Here is a 21,023-nt window from a genome sequence, read left to right on the forward strand (position 1 = left end):
ATAACTTGTACAAGATCACACACATAATTTGCTTGCAAAGTTGTAACTAGAACTCATAGTTCCTAGCTCTTCATCTACTCATCTACCAAACACCACACTTTACCTCTAACGAAGACTACTATGACCATCACTACCTATGACTGTTAAAAATATTACCAGTACTATAGACCATATTACATAGTAAAAATTATCCATTTATTATTAGTTTGCAATATAAAGAGAATCTGAAGAGAAACTTGATAACGCTCTCTCAATAGTAGACTGTATGAGGTTGAAGGTATATTTTATCCAAGATATCATAGCCCCATACCAATGTCAGTCGTTCCACTTCAAATTGTCCATTACTATACCATTCATGTATTTCTTTATTCACTTATTCAAAGGAAGGGCCATCATGGGCTATGTGTATTCTTCTAAACTCTAGAGATACAAGGTAAACAAAACTGAAATATCCAAGGTGCTCGGTGGGTTTGCCTTCAAGCAGAGCACAGAGACCCTCTAGATGAACAAAATAAAGCACAATCGTGCTGGGAATGCCGAAGGAAATAAAATGGTATGAAAAAGAATAAGTGCAATGAGGGTCACCTTTAAACAGGATGGTAGGAAATACCTGTTGGAGAAGATATCATTCTAGCTGGGCTTTTATCAGGGAGAACAAGTAAGGCAAAAAAGAGCTAGAAAAAGAGTATCCAGGCAGGAAAGACCACATGAGCAATGCCTGGAACAGGAAAGTGATTGTTGTGTTGAAGGATCAGAAACAAGTGTGCTACGGGAAAAGGAACCAAATGAAGTATCTAATGCGTGAGTTTGGAGAATAAGGCAGGAGAAGCAAAATACAGCAGAAGTTTTGAGCAACAATAATAAGATTTGGTTTTATTTATTCCAAAAAGTCACTCTAACTGCTGTTTAGAAGCAAAGTCCAATTAGGTGGTATTGTGATTGTCCAGGAGAAATATAATGATGTTTTTTAGAAGTTATAGCTATAAAGATGACAAGCCATGAAAAGACTTAGGACATATTTTGGTGACTTGGCCAACAGGATTTGCCTAGGTATTGAAAGTGGCAATGAAAATGAGGGAATGCAGAGAAACAGACATGATTTCTAAGAGTCTAGCTTCAGGTACTGGGTGGGTGGTGCCACTTGAGGTGTCTTTTCACAGAAAGAACAGCTTTGGCGTAGGGGAATGAACAAGGTAAGGACCTTGCTTTAAATGTGACATTTCAAGATGTCTTTGAGACATTGACAGTAATCTCCTATCTGGGGGACTACGATGACCTAAAAGGGTTTTTTTGAAGTTTTGCTTTCTCATGTGCCACTTGGCTACTTCTCTGGAGTAAAGCAGCAGCTGTAATAGGACAGTGGGTGGAGCTCAGAGGGGTGTGTGAAGGCCAGAGTGTGCTGCAATCCAGGAGAGAAAGACACTCTATTTTACTCATCTCATTATTCCTAAGACTATGAGAGTTCCTGTGCTCTGCGATCCTCCAAGGACACAGAGCTGGCCAACATGGAGACTGCTCTTCCTTTGTGATTTGCAGACTTGCAGGACTGAAAGGAACACTTACAGTTTATCTATAACTGCAAGGATGAACAGAGTCTGGAATTGGAAAAAAATGAAAACAAATCTTAGGAAAACCAGCTGCTAGAAATAAGACAAAGAAGCAGAGAACCTAGAATAAGATGTACTTTGTGCACTAAACACAAAAGACAAGATCATTTAATTATGGCATGAAGATCATGGGACTAAATAAATGATTTTTAAAATTTAAAACTTAATTTTAAATTTAAAGAAGATATCACTGTGAGAAATGAAGAAATATATCAAAATACAAATAAATGTATAAAACACCTAAGGATCATGAGGTCTAGAGAAGAGGTCTAGATTAGAGATATAAATTCATTCACTTGAATAACCAGGAATTTACTATATAGGAAAACGTTTTATTTACATTTTCTTCCAGAATCAGCCTCTTCTACATATAGGTGAAATCATATGGTATTTGTCTTTCTGTGTCTGATTGATTTCACTTAGCATAATATCCTCTAGGCCTATCCATAATGTTGTAAATAAGATTTTTTTACGGCTGAGTAATATTCCATTGCGTATATGTACTAAATCTTCTTTATCCAATCATCTATTAGACACTTATGTTGCTTCCATATCTTGGCCATTGTAAATAATACTACTATGAGCATTGAGATGCAGATATATTTTCAAATTAATGTTTTGAATTTCTTCAGATACGTATTGGGTTAGCCAAAAAGTCCGTTAAATTGTTTCCATAAAATAAAACACACATTTTCCATTTTCACCAAAATCTTCATTGATTTGAATATTTTGAGTATATTGGCTATCTCCCATGTGATATAACATTGATTTTTCTCAATTAATGTCTCAATTTGATCACTATCAACTTCAATTGATCTGTCTGACCATGGAGCAACTTCCAGAGATGAAGCATGAAACTTCACAAGCCACTCTTGATACATCAGTCACAGCATCTTCTCCATACACTGAACAAATCTTTATTTTTGCATTTCAGTTGCATTTTTACCTTTCTTGAAAGAATAAAGCATAATATATAAAAATATGTATATTTTCTTCCATCTTATATATTAAAATGGCTACACAAAAATTCACCAATTTTGATATTTTTTTAATAAATGCAGGCTGATATGACAGCTGTCATAGAACAATCTAACAAAATTGTTTCAAATGAAGTTAAAGACAACTAAGTGCTACTAGAGCTATTTTATGGAAAAAACCAAACAAAATTTTTGGCCAACCCATTCCAAGACATTGAATTGCTAAATCATATGGTAGTTCCATTTTTAGTGTTTTGAGGAATTTACACACTGTTTTCCATGGTGGCTACTAACTTACAATCCCACCAAGAGTTCAGAAGGGTTCCCTTTTCTCCACATCCTCACCAATACTTGTTTGTTGAGTTAATGATGATAGCTATTCATAAAAGTATGAGTTTATATTTTATTGTGGTTTTAATTTTTGTTTCTCTGATGACTAGTAAAATTGAACACCATTTTACATGTCTACTGACCACTTTGAAGAAATGTCTGCTTAGGTCCTCAGCCCATTTTTTAATTAAATTGTTTGGTTTTTTGGTGATAAATTGTATGAGTTCTTTATAAATATTGGATAGTAAGCCTTTATGAAATGTATCATTGACAAATACCTTCTCTCATTTGGTATGCTGTGTTTTCATTTTGTTGGTAGTTTTTGCTGTGTAAAAACTTTTTTATTTGATGCAGTCCTGTTTGTTTCCTTTGCCCAAGGAGATTTTTAAAAAATAATAATAATAATACTAATAGCAATGTCAAGAGTTTACCGCCCATGTTTTCATCTAGGAGTTTGAAGGTTTTGAGCTTTTTATTTGAGTCTTTAATCCATTTTGAGATTATTTTTGTGTAAGAAGGTAGTCTTGTTTCATTTTTTTACATGTATTTGTCCAGTTTTTTCAATATCATTTATTGAAGAAACCATCTTTAACCCATTGCATAGTCTTGCCTCCTTTGTCATAGATTCATTTACTATACAGGTGTGGGTTTATTTCTGGACTTTGTATTCTGTTCCGTTGATCTATTTGTCTGTTTTTATGCCAGTACCATACTGTTTTATCAATATAACCTTGCACTATAGTTTGATGTCAGGTAGTTTGATACTTCCAACTTTGTTTTTCTTTCTGAAGATTGCTGTAGCCATTGCAGTCTTTTGTGATTCCACATAAGTTTTTGGATTACTTGTTCTGCAAAAAGAAAAAATGCCATTGGTATTTTGATAGGGGTTTCATTGAACCTATAGATTTTTTAGGTAGTATGAATATTTTAACAATGTTAATTCTTCCTATCCATAAGCCTGGTATATGCTTCCATTTATGTTTATCTTCCTCAATTTCTTTTTTCAATGTCTTATAATTTCCCAAGTACAGGTCTCTTCCCTCCTTGGTTCAATTTATTCCTATGTATTTTTTAAATAAAATTGTAAATGGAGTTCTCTACTTAATTTCTCTTTCTGACATTTCATTATTGGTGTATAAAAATATAACTGATTTCTAATGTTAATTTTATATCCTGCCACTTTACTGAATTTACTCATCCGTTCTAATACCTTTGGGTGGACTCTTTAGTGTTATTTATATCTAGTGTCATGTCATCTGCAAATAATAATAGTTTTACTTCTTTCTTTCTAATTTGAATGCCTTATTTCTTTTTTCTTATCTGATTGCTGTGGTTAAGACTTACACTACTATGATGAATACAAATAGTAAACATCCTTGCCTTCCTAATCTTATGAAAAATGCTTTTGGCTTTTCCCCATTAAGTATGATGGTAACTGTGGTTTTGTCATATATGGCCTTCATTATATTAAGATATGTTCCCTCTATTCCCACTCTGCTGATAGTTTTTGTCATAAATGGGTGCTGGATTTTGTCAAATACTTTTCTTGCATCTAATCATATGATTAAGTGTAATCATATGATTTTTTCCTTTGATTTGTTTATGTGGCATATCACATTAATTGATTTGTGGATATCGAACCAATCTTACATCCCAAGAATAAATTCTACTTGGTTATGTTTTATGATCTTTTTAATGTATTGCTGAATTTCATTTGCTAATATTTTGTTGAGTTATGTTTCAGGGATGTTGGCATATATATATTTATATACATATAAATATGCATATATATGTATATAGTAATGTCTTTCTCTGGTTTTGCCATCAGGGTAATGACTGGTCTTGTAAAATGAGCTCAGGAGTCTTTCTTCCTCTTGAATTTTTTGGAATAGTTTGAAAAGAACAGGTGTTAATTATTTGAATATTTAGTAAAATTCGCCAGTGAAGCCACATGGTCCAAAACTTTTGTTTATTGGGAGGATTTTTGTTTTTTGTTTTATTACTGATTCTGTTCTGTTAGTAGTTATCAATCTGTTCAGATTTTCTGTTCCCTTTATACTCAGTCTGGGTGGTTTGTATGTTTGTAGAAAGTTATTCATTTTTTCCAGATTGTCCAATTTCTTGGCATATAATTGTTTTTAGTATTTTTTTATTATTACTTGTATTTCTTTGGTGTCAGTTTTTACTTCTCTTTTATTACTGATTTTATTTATTTAGGTTCTGTCTTTTTCTGGATGAGTTTGATTAAAGTTTTGTCAGTTTTGTTTATCTTTTCAAAGAACTAGCTCTTGGTTTCATTAATCACTTTTATTCTTTCTTTAAACTCTTTTATTTCCACTCTGATCTTTTTTTATTTCCTTCTTTCTTATTTGGGCTTTGTTGTTGTTGTTGTTGTTGTTGTTGTTGTTCTTCTTCTTCTTCTTCTTCTTCTTCTTCTTCTTTTTCTAGTTTCTTTTGGTTTAATGTTACATTTTTTTGTTTGAGGTTTTTTTGTTTCTTTAGGTAGACCTGCATTGCTATGAATTTCCCTCTTAAAACTGCTTTTGTTATGTTCCATAGATTTTTAGGCTGTTATGATTTCATTTTTATTTGTCTTGAGGTATCTTTTAATTTATTCTTTGGTCTTCTTGATAACCCTTTCCTTGTTTATTGGCATATTATTTAGCCTCCATGTGTTGATGTGTTTTTTCAGTTTTCCTCTGTAGCTGATTTCTAGACTCATACTATTATAATCAGATGTTTTATGTGATTTCAGTCTTCTTAAATTTATTGAGAAGTGTTTTGTGGCCTTCTGTGGTCTATCCTGGAAAATATTCCACGTGTACTTCAAAAGAACATATTTTTCTTACTTTGAGGTGAAATACTTTAAAAATATCGATTAAATATATTTGATATAATGTATCACTTAAGGCCACTATTTCCTCATTGATTTTCTGTAAAGATGATCAATCCCTTGATGTCAATGTGATGTTAAACTCCCCTACAATTGGAGTATTACTGTCAATCTCTCCCTTTCTGTCCATCAATATTTGTTTTATATATTTAGGTTCTCCTATGTTTGGTTTGTAAATGTTTACAAGGGTTACATCCTCTTGGGGATGTATCTCTTTATTATAAAATATACTTTGTCTCTTGTTATAGCAAAGTGTATTTTGTTTAATATAAGTATTGCTACGCCATCTTTTCTGTAATTTCTATTTTCATGAAAATCATTTCCCATCCTTTACTTTCAGCCTGTGTCTCAATCTAAAATGGGTCTCTTGTAGACCATACATGTATCGTTCTTCTTTTTTTATCCTTTTAGCCACCCTGTGTCTTTTGGAGTATTAATTCATTTACATTTAAAGCAATTACTAATAAGTATGTAATTATTGCCATTTTATTATTCATATTTATGATCTCTTGCCCTTCCTCTTAAAGAAGTCCCTTCAAAATTTCTTGTAATACTGGTTTAGTGGTGATGAATTGTAGCTTTTTCTGGATTGAGATGGCTGATCTTATTTAGACTAGATATTGTATAGAAAATAGTAATCTTAAGTATTTGATATTTACGTTGTTTCAAAAAGTAAAATATGAACACCAACAAGATAAAAAACCAACTGCAAAAAAAAAGCCAGACTCAACATTTCAGCCCACAATATATGAACCATGCTGTGTTTTTAAAAGAATATGTTATGTCAACATATAATAAGAGATGAAATCCATTGGTCTGGCTAATGACGACAGCCTAGCCCTTTTCATCTGGCCAGGCACATTCTCAAAATAGCAGATCTCTTCTTGTAACTACTATAACAGAGAAGGATTAGATGATGCTCTGCCAAGTTGTCAATTAGGCAGGCAGTTTAATGCATCTGTTTCCTCAGTTACTCTTTCTTCCCAAAATAGGTAATTGATGCAAAAATCCTCCTGACTCTCTCTACGCTATGACTATCAAAGGATCTTAAACCCTAACCGCAACTATTTAGTTGGAACTAAAACACAGTAATCTTTAAAGCAGACCTGCTTTGTGGCTTCTAGGTATAATGAACATTTGAGACTGTCAAGGATTTGTACTTCCTTTCCATTTGTTTTAAAATATTCTACACAAGTGAAGAATGTGACAGTACGTGACACATCAAATATTTGAAGCACCGAGCCCCTATTTTATCGTTTTAGTGCAGATTAATCTGTCCATATCCTTGCAGCATTAGAGAACCCAGGTGCTGACTGCAAGTTTCCCAGCCACTCCAACTTCCTACTTCTTCTCTCACCAACTTCTTATTTTTAGGGAAATATCTCATCTCCCATAAAGGTCAAACAGGCTATTCCTTCATGGAATAAGATTCTTTTTATTACCCTTTGCAAAAGTATCTCCTGAGCATGCTAACTGAGAAAAGAAGAAAGGGCTATTTCTAAGGATCTTGAGAAATAGAATGTATACAAAATGAACCTTGGCTAATTGAGAGTTAAAATACCCAGTAATTCCAGCTCTGAGCTTGCCTTTGAGATTTTGAAAGATCATTGTACCTGTTTAGTTTGAAGCCTCTCGCCCATAAAAAGGGAGAAATATTGTGATCAAAGGTTTTTCATGAAGATTAGCTAAGTTCATTTATATTCATAAATTTTTAATGAATATAAAAAGCAATAAACCTTTTACTCAAATCAAAAATGGACGCAACTGCACTGACTCATTCATCAGTTTGCCCTCAAATGTTTCCACTGGCTTTGCCTTTCTCCAAGGACATTGTAAGTATCAGTGTTATGTTCCTTTGATGATTCTCCACGTGAGTCCTGAGACAGCCTCGCTGAGGCAGAGTGCGGGGCAGTCAGTGGTGCTGAGCCCTGCGGTTGACTGCGCAGAGCCTACGTCCTCAGACACGAACCACAGGAAGAGAGTAAAGAAAAGATGAGGCAATAGAAGTTTGGCAGGTAGGATTAGAAAGTCTGTAAGTAGAACACGGAGTAAGAATTTTTAAAACATTGCTGTACCTTCCAGAATTTATGAAAGAAATTTGAAATGCAGAGTCCGGAATGGGCTCCCTACTATTGTTCAGTTAAAATGTTCAGTTAATACAGCCTATCTCCATAGTAAGAACAAGACATGAATCGAAAAATTTGAAACTCCATTTGCTTTACCACATTCCCTTCTTGTAGTCCATTATGAATGGGCTTTTACATATTTTATCCACATGTTGTGAATAATATACTTTCAGTACATTTTTGTGTTAATTACTAAGATGTATACCTTTAAAGTAGATTCCATTTTTAAAACCATATTTTGACATTCCTTCCTATTCTAATATAATGAAAGCCTCAAAAACATGACTTAGTCCCATTAGTTATATGTGGCAGTTTCTTTCAAAATATTTTTGTTAAAATTTGTCTTGATTATTTGAATACCTAAAATACTGGTAAATATATCTACTTTTATTGGTTTTGTAAACCACAAAATTTGTTCTCTGGTTATTTTCCAATTTAATTTTGTTTCTGTAAAAACTAACAAGCCAACTCTGTTCCTTCAAAGGTGAATACCTAAGTGTGATAACAAAGAAGACTTTTGCCTTAATCAAAGGGACCATTCTTCAGTCTAAGCTCCAGTGACAGAGTAAATCGGATTTTGAGTTGTATAACAACCATGAAGCATCTATCACCTCACTCAAGCAAGCTTTCTGTGTGTTTGTCATTATTTCTGTAACAAAGGAGTTATAATGGAAAACAGTCCTTGTGAAGAAGACCGTATGCGACCTAAGAGAGGCTCAAACGAAGAAAATAGACATCCTCATCTATTCTTTACATCCCTGACAGCAGTCCTACAGGCAATCAATACCTCTCCAGAAATCTTCATTTTCACTGGAAATTGACATAGTATTTTGTCCCCTGCCTTGCTGGAATGAAGCCATATAATATATTGTCCTCAGCATTTCAAACACTGTATTAGCCTTCTCTGGCTGTCATAACAAAATACCATAGACTGGTGGTTTTAACAACAGAGATATATTTTCTCACAATACTGGAGGCCAGAAGTCTATGTTAAAGGTGTTGTCAGGGTTGGTTTCTTCTAAGGTCTCCCTGCTAGGTTTTCAGATGTTTGCAACCTTTTGTCTTCACATGTCTGTCTGTCTCCTGATGACCTCTTCTTCTATGAACACCAGCCATGTTGGTTTTGGCTCCACCATAATGACCCAATTTTAACTTAATTACTACCTTGTTAAAGACCCTGCCTCCAAATACAGCCACATGCTGAGGTACAAGGGATTAGAACGTCAATTTATGAATTTTGGGTATGACATCAGCAAGATGATGATGTTCCTCTTCACCTCTCCACTCAACAATAACAATTTAGCATCTGTCCACAGACAAAAATGCCTTTGTGGGCGCTAAGGGATCCAGGTAGGAGATTTTGAAACCATGGTTCAAGCCAAGAATGAGGAGAGTCATTCTGAGAAGACAGGCCTACACCAGGAGGCTGACTCTCCAAGGATCATCCTGGCTAAGAAACAGTTCCATTCACCTAAAGACTTGGCCACAGCCCCCTTTAGTTTTTATTCTGTCACCAGCACCATGTCAGGGAACCTGGGAGGAATCTGCCCCACTGTGAGTCAGGTAACAAATATACAGAACTCAGTCCAGCTGTGGACCCTGGAGTGGCCTAGGAATGAGCTCCAGCCTCTCCTACGTGTGGTCCAGGAGCCCCTAGAAAACACTGATTTAGACAGTCATCCGCCTATCAGAGCCTGCGTGGAAGTTTTGGAGTCCAACATAGAAGTCCTGGCACACCTCTGGAGTGAAAACATTGAAACGATACACTGAAGACAGTAAAAGGAATAGCTTGGCTTTACCTAGGCCACCTCTCCCCAAGGGCAGCATAGCTCAGTGCCAAGATTTTTCCCAAGGGGCCAGTAAGGGCAAGAGAGCGAGTGCCTGCCTGGCTTTCCCAGATGTGTGGGGCACTGCCAGAGAGAGCTAGCGCTCTCTCTCTCCATTCAGAGCACTGAGACCTGAGCTGCACAATTAAGGGTTAGTGAGCAGCTGGGAGAACAGCAGGCAGGGCTCAGAACGATACATACCAAAGAAACTGAACTCCTACTAACCTGTCATGGACGCCTTCTGGAAGCCAGCCAACAAGCCACTGGAGACCTTATCTGCAGACCCTCCAACTGTCCAGTTACAATATGACTACATTCTGGAGATCCAATATACAACATGAGGACTATAATCAACAACATTGAGTATAAACTCAAAAGTCACTAAGGAGGTAAATCTTAAATGTAGTCACCATAAAAAAAAAAAAAAGGATTGGTTGGCCAAAATGTTCATTTGGTTTTTTCTGTAAGATGGCTCTAGCAAGACTTAGTTGTCTTTAACTTCATTCAAAACAATTTTGTTAGATTGTATTATGACAGTTGACATATCCGCATGCATTTAAAAAAATATCAAAATTGGTGAATTTTTGTGTAGCCATTTTAATATTGAAGATGGAATAAAATAGAGAACATTTTTGGCATATTATGCTTTATTATTTTAAGAAAAGTAAAAACACAACTGAAATGTAAAAAATGATTATGCAATATTTGGGGGAGATACTGTGACTGATGTAACATGTCAAAAGTGGTTTGTGAAGTTTTGTGCTAGAGATTTCTCTATGGACAATGCTCTGTGGTCAGATAGATGAGTTGAAGTTGAAGTTGATAGAGATCAAATTGAGACATTAATTGAGAACAATCAACATTATACCACAGGGAACTAGCCAACATACTCAAAATATCAAATCAATAAAGTTATTGGTGAAAATGAAAAATGTGTCTTTTATTTTACTGAAAAGCTAAATGAACTTTTTGGCCAACCTACTAATTATGTGAGGGGATTGAAGTGTTTGTTAACTAATCCTACTGTGATAATCACTTCACAATATGTACATGTAACAAATCATCATATTGTATACCTTAAGTTTACATAATGTTACATGGCAATTATATCTTAATAAAGCTAGAAAATAAATAAATAAATAGGCCTTGTAAAATTTAAAAAAAATTTTTGAGGGGACATAATTCAGTTCATAATAAGCTATAAACCTCTCTAAATTTTTATCTCTAACTATAATCCCAGTTTTTATTCCCTTTGCCTTAATATACTTCTTTTCTGTTTCATCTTATTTAGTTTTTAATGGCTGCATCCCTTTCTTTGGCTTCAGATTACTGTAAATCTAAAATTTTACAATGCTCTCAAAAGTGACGTTTGCAATGGAAAAATGAAATTACCTTAAAAATGATACATAGTTAATGTAGAGGCCAAACAGTACCGCATGCACACGTGCACACACACATACAGAAACACTCATTGTTTGGCTTGACATAATTACTTACAGGCATTGCTCTAAGCTCATGTTAATGAGATGCACGTCCTGGATTTGGCAATGAATTTCTTGGATAATAGTAACATAACATGCCTTTATGCCCACCTAATTCTGAAATTACTGGCAAAATTCAACTCATCTTCTGGAACATTGTGCACATTTTTTACAAGTGTTACTGCTTAGTTGTTATTTTTTCAAGAGGAATGAAATTTTTAAGCAATCCTCTTGCAATTTTGAAACTGAAACAGCAAAATCCCAACCTACCTAGCCGAGGAAGTAAGCGGTGCTTTAGATTTTGATGCTTTAAAGTTTTTTTTCCATATCTTACTCTTAAAAATATTTTAATTTGCTAATATGTAGTTAAAATAAGCAGGCCTACTATTTTGACTTAAAAAAATACAATAGTCCATGAGAACAATTGGGCTGACAAAGATTATAGCCAAGTGGGAGGGTTACGTGGTCGAAGGGGATGGTTCTTCCAAACCTCTGCTCTGGGAGGTTCTCATCAGCACAAGAAGTTTCTTGTCAGATGGAGTGGACTATTTCCAATTCAAACATTTAAAAAGAATAAATTCTGCCCTAAAGACTATGACTCCTAAGTTTTTTTTTCTGGTTGGCAGTATTTCATTTCATTTCCTAGACTGATTTTTCTCCTTTTAGAATCCAAACCTCAAGATCATCTATTCTGCTTTAATTCAATGTGGCAGATAAGAACAGCTGCAGGCATTCCAGGCTTACCTATACAGGATACAAAAATCAGAAGGTGTTTTTTTTTCCTTTTGATATATGAACAAAAGGTGCCTGTAGCTTCTTCTCGGTGACTGATGACATGCATTTTAATCCTGCCTATGTGATTAAAGTGGGTCCTTAACTACGAAAAATAAGCTGTATTACTGTAAGTGCTACATCACTTGTTCCACCTCCCTTATTCCTCCTTCTATAAGTTCCTGTGCCAAAGACAATGGACGGCCACAATGTCCATGTTACCAGGGAAAATAAAGTCCATTGCTTCAGAAGCTTCATGAATACCCAATCTTTAAAAAATAAAATTTAGAACACTTTCTATTTAAAAGTCAAGTGGCTACAGAGAGGAGGGAATGAGGAGTGGCTATTTAATGGGTATAGAGTTCTGGAGAGGGATGGTGGTGACGGTCACACAACTATATAAATCACTTAGTACCGCTGAACTGTACTCTTAAAAATGATTACAATGATAAATTTTATGTTTTTATCACAATAAAAAATTTGGAAGAAAGTAAGGGGCTGTTTTGTTATATATCTTTGATAAAACACTTTGTACCTAATTAGATTCAAGAGAAAAATCCCAAATATTTACTTTATTTTACTATATCTGAAACTATGAAAGACATCGAAAGTATACTGGATATGAACTATAAAAAAAGGAAATCTGAAATTACAAAACAGGATTTCCGCAGATAATTCATCAATCTGGTAGCACTGCTTTTATCATTTTCTTTGTTTTCATCTGTTTGCTCAAAATGAAAACACAGCCTTCTGAACTCCCTGATTAACCCCCAGAAAAGTAAGTTTTTATATCTATCACTTAATCTGCATCTCAATTAAACCATTAACTACTATCCCAGTGCATACAGAAATTAGTTTTGTCTTCTCTACCTCCTTTCATTCAAAGGTTTTTGTCTGAATTTTTAAAAAATTCTCCTTTTTAAGAAAAGTCCAATAAGTGAATAATAAACACCAGAAGGTTAACCTTTTTCTTAAAATATGCCTTTTTTCATTTGGCTTATAAAGATTTTTTTATTTAATTATAGTTTGTATTCAATGTTATATTAGTTATATTAGTTTCACGTGTACAACATCGTGATTCAACATTTTTATATCTTACAGTGTGATCACTCCACTCATTCTAGTGATCATCTGTCACTGTCAATCAATCTTTCTGTCAAGTTACAATAAAATGTGTCGAGACATAGTGAGGGATTTGAATCATCTCTATGACAGTCTCTTATCTTGCCTAAACATCTCAGGAGTTTCAGGAACTCTACCAACTTCCCTGCTCAGTATTTATAGCCTTGCGCTAGTACCATTGTCCAGCCATGACCCACACAGGGGACCTGCTCACAGCATTTGCACATGTATCCTTGCTCAAAATTTGTGCTTCAAAGTGCTCTTTTAATTAACGTTATGAGGGACAGGATTGCAATTTCAATTTAATGATTTCAGCATTTCACAAAGCAAGGCAGTTTCGTTCACCCAAGAGCTTGCTTTTGCCTTTACAGCAAACCTGGGGTCAAGAGTTTGATATCTGAAAACACTCCACAAGATTTCAGAAACAGAGGCCTAAGGTTTAAATATATTCTATAGAAATAAATAAAATGTATCAATTGTTTCACTGTAAAAGATCTTTTTGCTTTGGATCTTTTAGATTTTCTAAGGAAAATATTCTAATAAGTTTCTAAATGTTTTGCAACAAGGTCCTTAAGACCATATATATGTGAATAATAAGTTATCTGATACCTCTGTTCCAGATACATTGTACCTTAATGAAATTCTGCTCGTTCACTTTAATCTCCGCATGTTCTGGGCTTCCACATTGATCATTGGAAGTTACTTTAAAAGACTCCAATAGCCTTTACAGCTCTTCAGCTATCATTGGAAAACAGGTTCATGCATAGGGAGTTTGTAGTCAGTCTATATAAAAACATTCAAATAACCTTTTATGTTAGTTTGTGGATACAGTATTTAAGATTGTAGCCTGCACCATTCACATCATCATAGATACATTTTTTTCTTGCCCTTAACAAGGGCAATTTCAGAATGAAATGTAATACTTATGCTTTCATGAACCCAAAATAGTATATCAGTTATATTATTCGTGCACTCATTAACTGAATTTGTTTGTCTAAAAAAGGGAAATAGCAATAAATCTCAGGCTCATTTTATATATGCATCCCTATTTTAAATTTAGAGGACAAATGAGGCCAGTGACTAATATGATGGAGAAAATCTTGGAAATCACTTAACTAGCTATATGTCTTTTCCTATCTTTTTGTGTTCCCTTTATTTATTTAAAGAAATTTTTAGCACACGCTATGCATGAAGTCCAGTCTATAAGCCTAAAATACATCAGTAAATGAAACCAGCAGAAAATTCTGGCTCTTTTATATTCTATAATAAGGGACACAAAGCAAAGGGTAAAAATAACAAATAAACTGAAGATCAAGCTAAAAGTTTGGGAGAGTGCTAGAAGGACAGATAGCAAAATTTTAGATTAGTTGGTCATAACTGGATTCATACAGAAAGTAAGAATTGTGCAAAAGCTTGAAGGAGATGAGGCTGTTAGCCGGTGGGAACATTGGGGTAAGAGTATCCTAGAGGGAGGAGCTGGGGAGAATGGTTGTGGACAGGAGTTTGCTTACTGTTCAAGGAGTAGAATGGTGTTCACATATTCAGGAAGGAAAATGTCAATAATTTACTCAGTGTAAGATCTGCTGAGCCTACAGTTAACATGTATTGAGTCATTCTTGCTATTAATAATCTAGTAAGTTCCCATAGATATTATTTTCAATTTTATATACACCTTTACATTTAGCACATGTTTATGCATTTTTGGTTTTTTTATTGTATTTTTTTCCATTGCCATTTAGCCCCCTTTTAGCGCCCTCCCCTCTGCAATCACCACACTGTTGTCCATGTCCAGGAGTCCTTTTTGCCTGATCCCTCTACCTGCTAACCTCCCCATCCCGCCCACAGCTGTCAGCCTGCTCTCTGGAAGTCTGTCTCTCTTTTGCTTGTTTGTTCAGTGTGTTCCTTAGATTCCACATATGAGTGAAATCATATGGTATTTGTCCTTCTCTGACTGACTGACTTCACTTAGCATAATGTTCTCCAGGTCCATCCATGCTGTTGCAAAGGGTAAAATTTTCTTCTTTTTTATGACCAAGTAGTAATCCACTCTGTAACTGTCCCATAGCTGTTTTATCCAGTCATCTGTTGATGGACACTTGGGCTGCTTCCATATCTTGGCGATTGTAAATAATGCTACAACAAACATAAGGATGCTTATGTTCTTTCGAATTAGTGTTTCTTTGGATAAATTCCCAGAAGTGGGATCACTAGGTCAAAAGCAGCTTCACTTTTAACTTTTTGAAGTATTTCCATACTGCTTCCCATAGTGGCTGCACCAGTTCTCACTAACAGTGCAAAAGGGTTCCCCTTTCTCCACATTCTCGCCAGCACTTGCTGTTTGTTGATTTATTGATGGTAGCTATTCTGAGAGGTGTGAGGTGGTGTCTCATTGTGGTTTTAATTTGCATTTCTCTGATGATTAGTGACAATGAGCACCTTTTCATATGTCTATTGGCCATCGGTAAGTCTTCTTTGGAGAAGTGTCTATTCAGATCCTTTGCCCATTTTTTAATCGGATTGTTTGTTTTTGGTGTTGAGTTTTGTAATTTCTTTATAAATTTTGGATATCAACCCCTTATCAGATGTATCAGTGAGTATGTTCTCCCATTCCATGGGTTGTTTTTTTATTTTATTGATGATTTCCTTTGTTGTGCAAAAACTTTTTAGTTTGATGTAGTCTCAATTGTTTATTTTTGTTTCTCTTGCCTTAGAAGATATATGAGTAAAAATATTGCTATGAGCAATGTTCAAGGTTTTACTGCCTATGTTTTCTTCTAGGATTTTTATGGTTTGGGCATCTAATAGTTAAGTCTTTAACCCATTTTGAATTTATTCCTGTGTGTGGTGTAAGATGATGATCTAGTTTCATTTTTTATTATACTGCAAACTTATTCAAGATAAAGAATTGGCCCTATATTCGCTATTGTTCTCTGTATTGTTTTCTAGACATTTAGAGTCTGGGGTTTAAAGTCTCTAACTTTGTTTCATGAACCACAATGGCCAAGTCTTTTGATCTTTGCTCCAGTTTCCTAAAGTACAATTGAAAATTAATTAATGTTGTGAAATATGTTAAACATTGTATAAATATAAATTATAACAAAATACACCTCTTACCTGTACTTCACAAACATATGCATAGGAAATAGGAGAGATGAAATGCAGAAATATGAACACAGTTATTCAGAAAAAAATGCAATTTAAAGAGTCCTGAGAAAATCAATGGTATAGCCAATGATGACATTCTGTGAGCTTTTGTCAGGGATTTTCAGCTCTGGTGGCCAATTTCTATCAGCTCTGTACTAGTCACCTGGATGGCACAGAGATTAGGCCCTTGGGAAAGCATATTGCCCTATTTCATGCTTTTCTATTTCTAGAATCATATCTCTTACGATCCTTAACCTTGTCAACTTTCATCTGAATCTTCAGCTTGCAGTCGAATGACAAGTGCAGTCCATAAATAATGTGTTTTCATAGCTGTAAGGTGTTGCGTAGGCCCTTTACATCAAGACTGTCTAGTTTGTGTTCTAATCTGACTGTGGGTAAACCTGAAAGTTATTTGTTTGAAATTTTCTAAACATTTTACTAATTCTAAACTCCCCAAAGAAATGTGAACAAATTTAGTAGACAGACGTATTAAAATAAATCTGTCTCAGTTTGATTCAGCACCACCCATTCAGTCAGGTTAGGTGAAGATGATAAGGTGACACGAGTATATTTTCTTGAGACACCATAAGCATCTGCTGCTTTGTTACCTCCCATTTTAAAAAAGTGCTGACTATTGCTCAGGCATGCTATGTATTTAACAGTACTGTAAGGAAAATATGCTTTGCAGCCATTGCAATAATATATTTAATGACTTTTTCTTCTAGGTTGTAAAAATGATGATTATTGTTGTGGTGACATTTGCCATCTGCTGGCTGCCCTATCATATTTACTTCATCCTCACTGCGGTCTATCAACAACTAAATAGGTGGAAATACATCCAGCAGGTCTACCTGGCCAGCTTCTGGCTGGCAATGAGCTCGACCATGTACAATCCCATCATCTACTGTTGTCTGAATAAGAGGTAAAAAAACAAAATTACCAAATACAAGTTTCTTGTCACACCTGGCTTCACTGGAAGCATATAACACTGCTCCAGCTTCTTGGTGCAAATTTGAAATACAAAAGGAAGGGAAAATTAAGAAATTCACTAGGCGGAGCACGGAGCTGGATATTTTTCTAGACTTTCCCTTACTTTATAAGGTATCACACTTTAACAACTATATCCTCAAAACAATGTTCTTAGACGTTCTAGCTGAACAGTTTTTATATGGGCCAAACTCCCTCTTCAAACCTTTCATAATTTTATCTGCCAAAGAGAAAGGAATGCCCTCAGGGCTGAAGGAGGTGAGTTGACAATGTATGCAGGTCTTCAAGAAAAAAACGATACTTCACAGAAATGCACAGATGATGACATATGTGAGTGTACTCTACTGAAAAGGATGTTTTGTAAATAAACTTCTAAACAGATGTTGTTGTGAGTGTGATGGAAGTAACAGTAAAAGCAAGAGGAATTCTCATTAGCCTTCCTGCATAATAAGGTCAGTAAGACATGATGCAACCTCCATGGAAATGGGGTGTGAAGAAGTTGAGGTGGTCAGGGAAAAGCTATTTTTAAAGTGAAGTTTAAAAAAATAGGAATATTTACAGTTAAATTTAAGATTGGAAACAAAAGGTAAAATGTGGTTCCCAGGTAAAAATCACCTTAGTTGTGAGGTCAGCGCATGGATGGGTAGGGTTAATTTCACAGGGTTGCTAATTTCCTGAATAAGCCAATGTGTTTTGAGCTGCTTTGAGCACAAGTAGAAAATTCGTGTAACTGCATGATCCCTCTTTCCAACTGGGCCTCCACCACACTGTGCCTTAAATTTCTTAAGTACTTAATTCTTACATTTTTTTTATTAATTGCTTAAGCCATGTATCAATTCACGCCACTTCCACAAGCAGAACATTTGTTTTTAACCAACTTCATTTAATGGTTTACAAAGCCAAGGATTTTGCACTTTCTTATGTGATTTAATAAAAACCATCAAGATAAGAGAGGATTGTGATCTTGCTCCCTGACATATGTCATCAGTTTGGCTCAAATAAACTCTTATAAAAATTAAAAAAAAAAAAATCAAGCTTACCAATTAATTCTAACATTAAATAAAACCTTAATTTATAATGTGGAATTATGCCTAAGAAAAGATGTTTTGAAATGTGTAATTTTTAAGTGCCTTACCTGGCAAAACTAATTCAGTTATACTTATGCACATATATAGAATTATTGAAGACAGGTACACTGTTCCTTTGATACATTGATTACCTGATGCTGTGCTTTTACTCTTTGATGACTTTCTTTTCATTCATGGGATTCAAAGCAAACAAGAAAAACTTTAAACGCTAGTATAAATACTATGACATAAATTCTAAGAGTTTGACTGGAAATTCAGATTCAAAGACTAAGTTGGCTGAAATTCCTTAAGTTGGGTTGTCTGTGGCAGTTGAAAGAAATTTCCTCTTGAAAACTCAACTCTTTCTTCCTGTGGTCTACTTCTCCTCAGGTTTCGAGCTGGCTTCAAGAGAGCATTTCGCTGGTGTCCTTTTGTCAAAATTTCTAGCTATGATGAGCTGGAGCTCAAGACCACCAGATTTCACCCGACTCGGCAAAGCAGCCTCTACACTGTGACCAGAATGGAGTCCATGACAGTGGTGTTTGACCCCAGTGACTCTGACAATGCCCAATCCAGTCGGAAAAAGAGAGCGAAGCCAAGAGACCCAAGCTTCAACAGCTGCTCCCGCAGAAATTCCAAGTCTGCCTCCACCACTTCAAGTTTCATAAGCTCACCTTATACCTCCGTCGATGAGTATTCCTAAACCCATTTCCTGAGGTGAAAGTGTAGTGTGAGGCCACCATGCTGCAAGCCTGCGCCCTCATTCTCCTCACTGTGTATCAGTCCTGTCCTACATGCTCTCCCTAAAGAGAAGGGCAATTTTTAGGTTGCTATGCTGCATTCGAGAAAGGTAGCGTATAAACATAACAAAGACACTCTTAGGATATTCATCCCCTCAAAAATAAAATGGGCTTTAAATTTATTCCATGAAAATTCAAAATCATTATATGTAACAAACTGACAAATATATCTGAAAAATACTTTAAAGTGTTTTGTTTTTCTCTTTTAAAAATTGCAACATATATTTGTGAAACTAAAGTGACACTTGATTTGCCCAAAGGATTAAAAAACCTTTAAAATACAATGTTGTAAATAAAAACAAAATCTACATAAAATGAACTTCATCTACAGCTTTAAACAGAAAAAAATTTAAATCACTAATTTTCCCACTAGAGTGATGGAAAAATAACCTCAAAGAGTGTAAATTCATAAACATTTTTGCTCAAGAGAACTCATTTTGTAGAATGATTTAAATTTTTAATTTAAAAATTTAGCATTTAAAAATCATCTCCTTGAAATGTAACTGAAAAGGAAATCTGGTCAAATTATTAAGCTGCTACATGTTGTTCTCTTTATTCTTTTCCTGAGAAAGTGGCTTCAAAAGAAAAAATAATAATAATTTACTTTTTGACCATTACATAAAGTGCCAAGCTAAGAAATAGCCAAATTTGGACCTTTAAAAGACAAAGCAAATGCCTATGACATTCTTATTTTATTTTTCATAATTTTTTTTGAAATAGGTAGACTTTAAAACACTAAACATGCCTTCTATTGAAGAAGAGAAAAATCCCATTTGTCTCTGAAACTGGCTACCAATTTTTAGTCAAGAATTAAAAATACTAGTACATAGTTATAATGGCAAACAGGAGCATCTACCAGCTACAAATGAAGATATGCTTCTCCTCTATAACCCAAGGGAAAAATTTAAGGTGGACATCAACCTCAAAAATTGAGGTTGACCTTTGTTCTCTCTCTTAAATGAAGAAAAAAAAATTAGGGCTAGGGGAAAATATCGGAAAATATATTTAAAAGTTAAGTCCTTAGGGAAAAAAAGTCAGGGTACTGCCTGTATGTACTAATATACATATAAGTAAATCAGGCAAGATGTAGGAAGTTGAATCGACTACAGTCGTACCTTGGTACTCATTGTTAATTCCTTCAGAAATTCGCAATGAGTGCCAAAACTGACAGGTACGGAACGAACTTTTCAAGCGAGGAGTGATGAAACATTTTCTCTTGCAATGCGGTTGAGTGACTCATACAAGTTCTAGCAAGTGCCCTGAGTCCTGAGCAAGTGCCAAGTACTGAAACATTTTTCTCTCATCAAAATGCAATGAGTACAGGATTTGATGTGCTCTGAAGCCCAGTACCGTGGTATGACGGTATTACAATAGAAAGCCAGGGAGCATTTTGGATATATGTTAACTAATACACAACTTCCCACAGAGAGAGCTTTCTTTTTGTTTGGTTAGATATTTCAGAAGTGCCCCCTCAAATCCGCCCTCCAAAAGTAAGCTAATGGTCATAAAGAAACATCTGTTTCACTACAAGAAAAAATAAACTGACACACTTCTGAAAATCATAACAAAACAAGGTACACCATTAAGTGTAGAATTTATCTTCCAGACATTCATGCATATGAATAATCTTTCCTTGAATCAGAGCTGTCAATCCTTCTCAGAAAACCACAAACTTTCTGGGAGTGCAGATATATAGTACAGACTTCTTTAAATTATTCAGTTGGATTTTGAAAGCTACCCAGCTGAAATAATGACCTGTAACATTTTACAGGATTGTTAAGCCTCCACCAATATAGAATTGACTATTTGTTTTTTGAAGAACAAGATAAAAGCAATTATTCAAGAGCAAATCATGGTCTCTTGCTGCCAAGACATCAAATTTTCCAATCCTC

The 21,023-nt window shown here is 34.9% G+C and overlaps 1 protein-coding gene across 1 annotated transcript in view; it reads left to right on the plus strand.

Annotated features, from left to right (window-relative positions):
- Positions 1 to 19,034, plus strand: part of TACR3 (tachykinin receptor 3) — a 66,658-nt gene extending 47,624 nt beyond the window's left edge. The window contains exons 4-5 of the mRNA XM_054591829.1: positions 17,003 to 17,199; positions 18,722 to 19,034. Coding sequence (XP_054447804.1) covers positions 17,003 to 17,199; positions 18,722 to 19,034 — 510 coding nt within the window. The remainder of the gene's footprint in view (positions 1 to 17,002; positions 17,200 to 18,721) is intronic.
- Positions 19,035 to 21,023: the final 1,989 nt, after the last annotated feature.

This window comes from Pteronotus mesoamericanus, unplaced genomic scaffold (genome assembly GCF_021234165.1).
Source record: "Pteronotus mesoamericanus isolate MK-2021 breed Mesoamerican mustached bat unplaced genomic scaffold, CSHL_Meso_final scaffold_232, whole genome shotgun sequence".
NCBI lineage: Eukaryota > Metazoa > Chordata > Mammalia > Chiroptera > Mormoopidae > Pteronotus > Pteronotus mesoamericanus.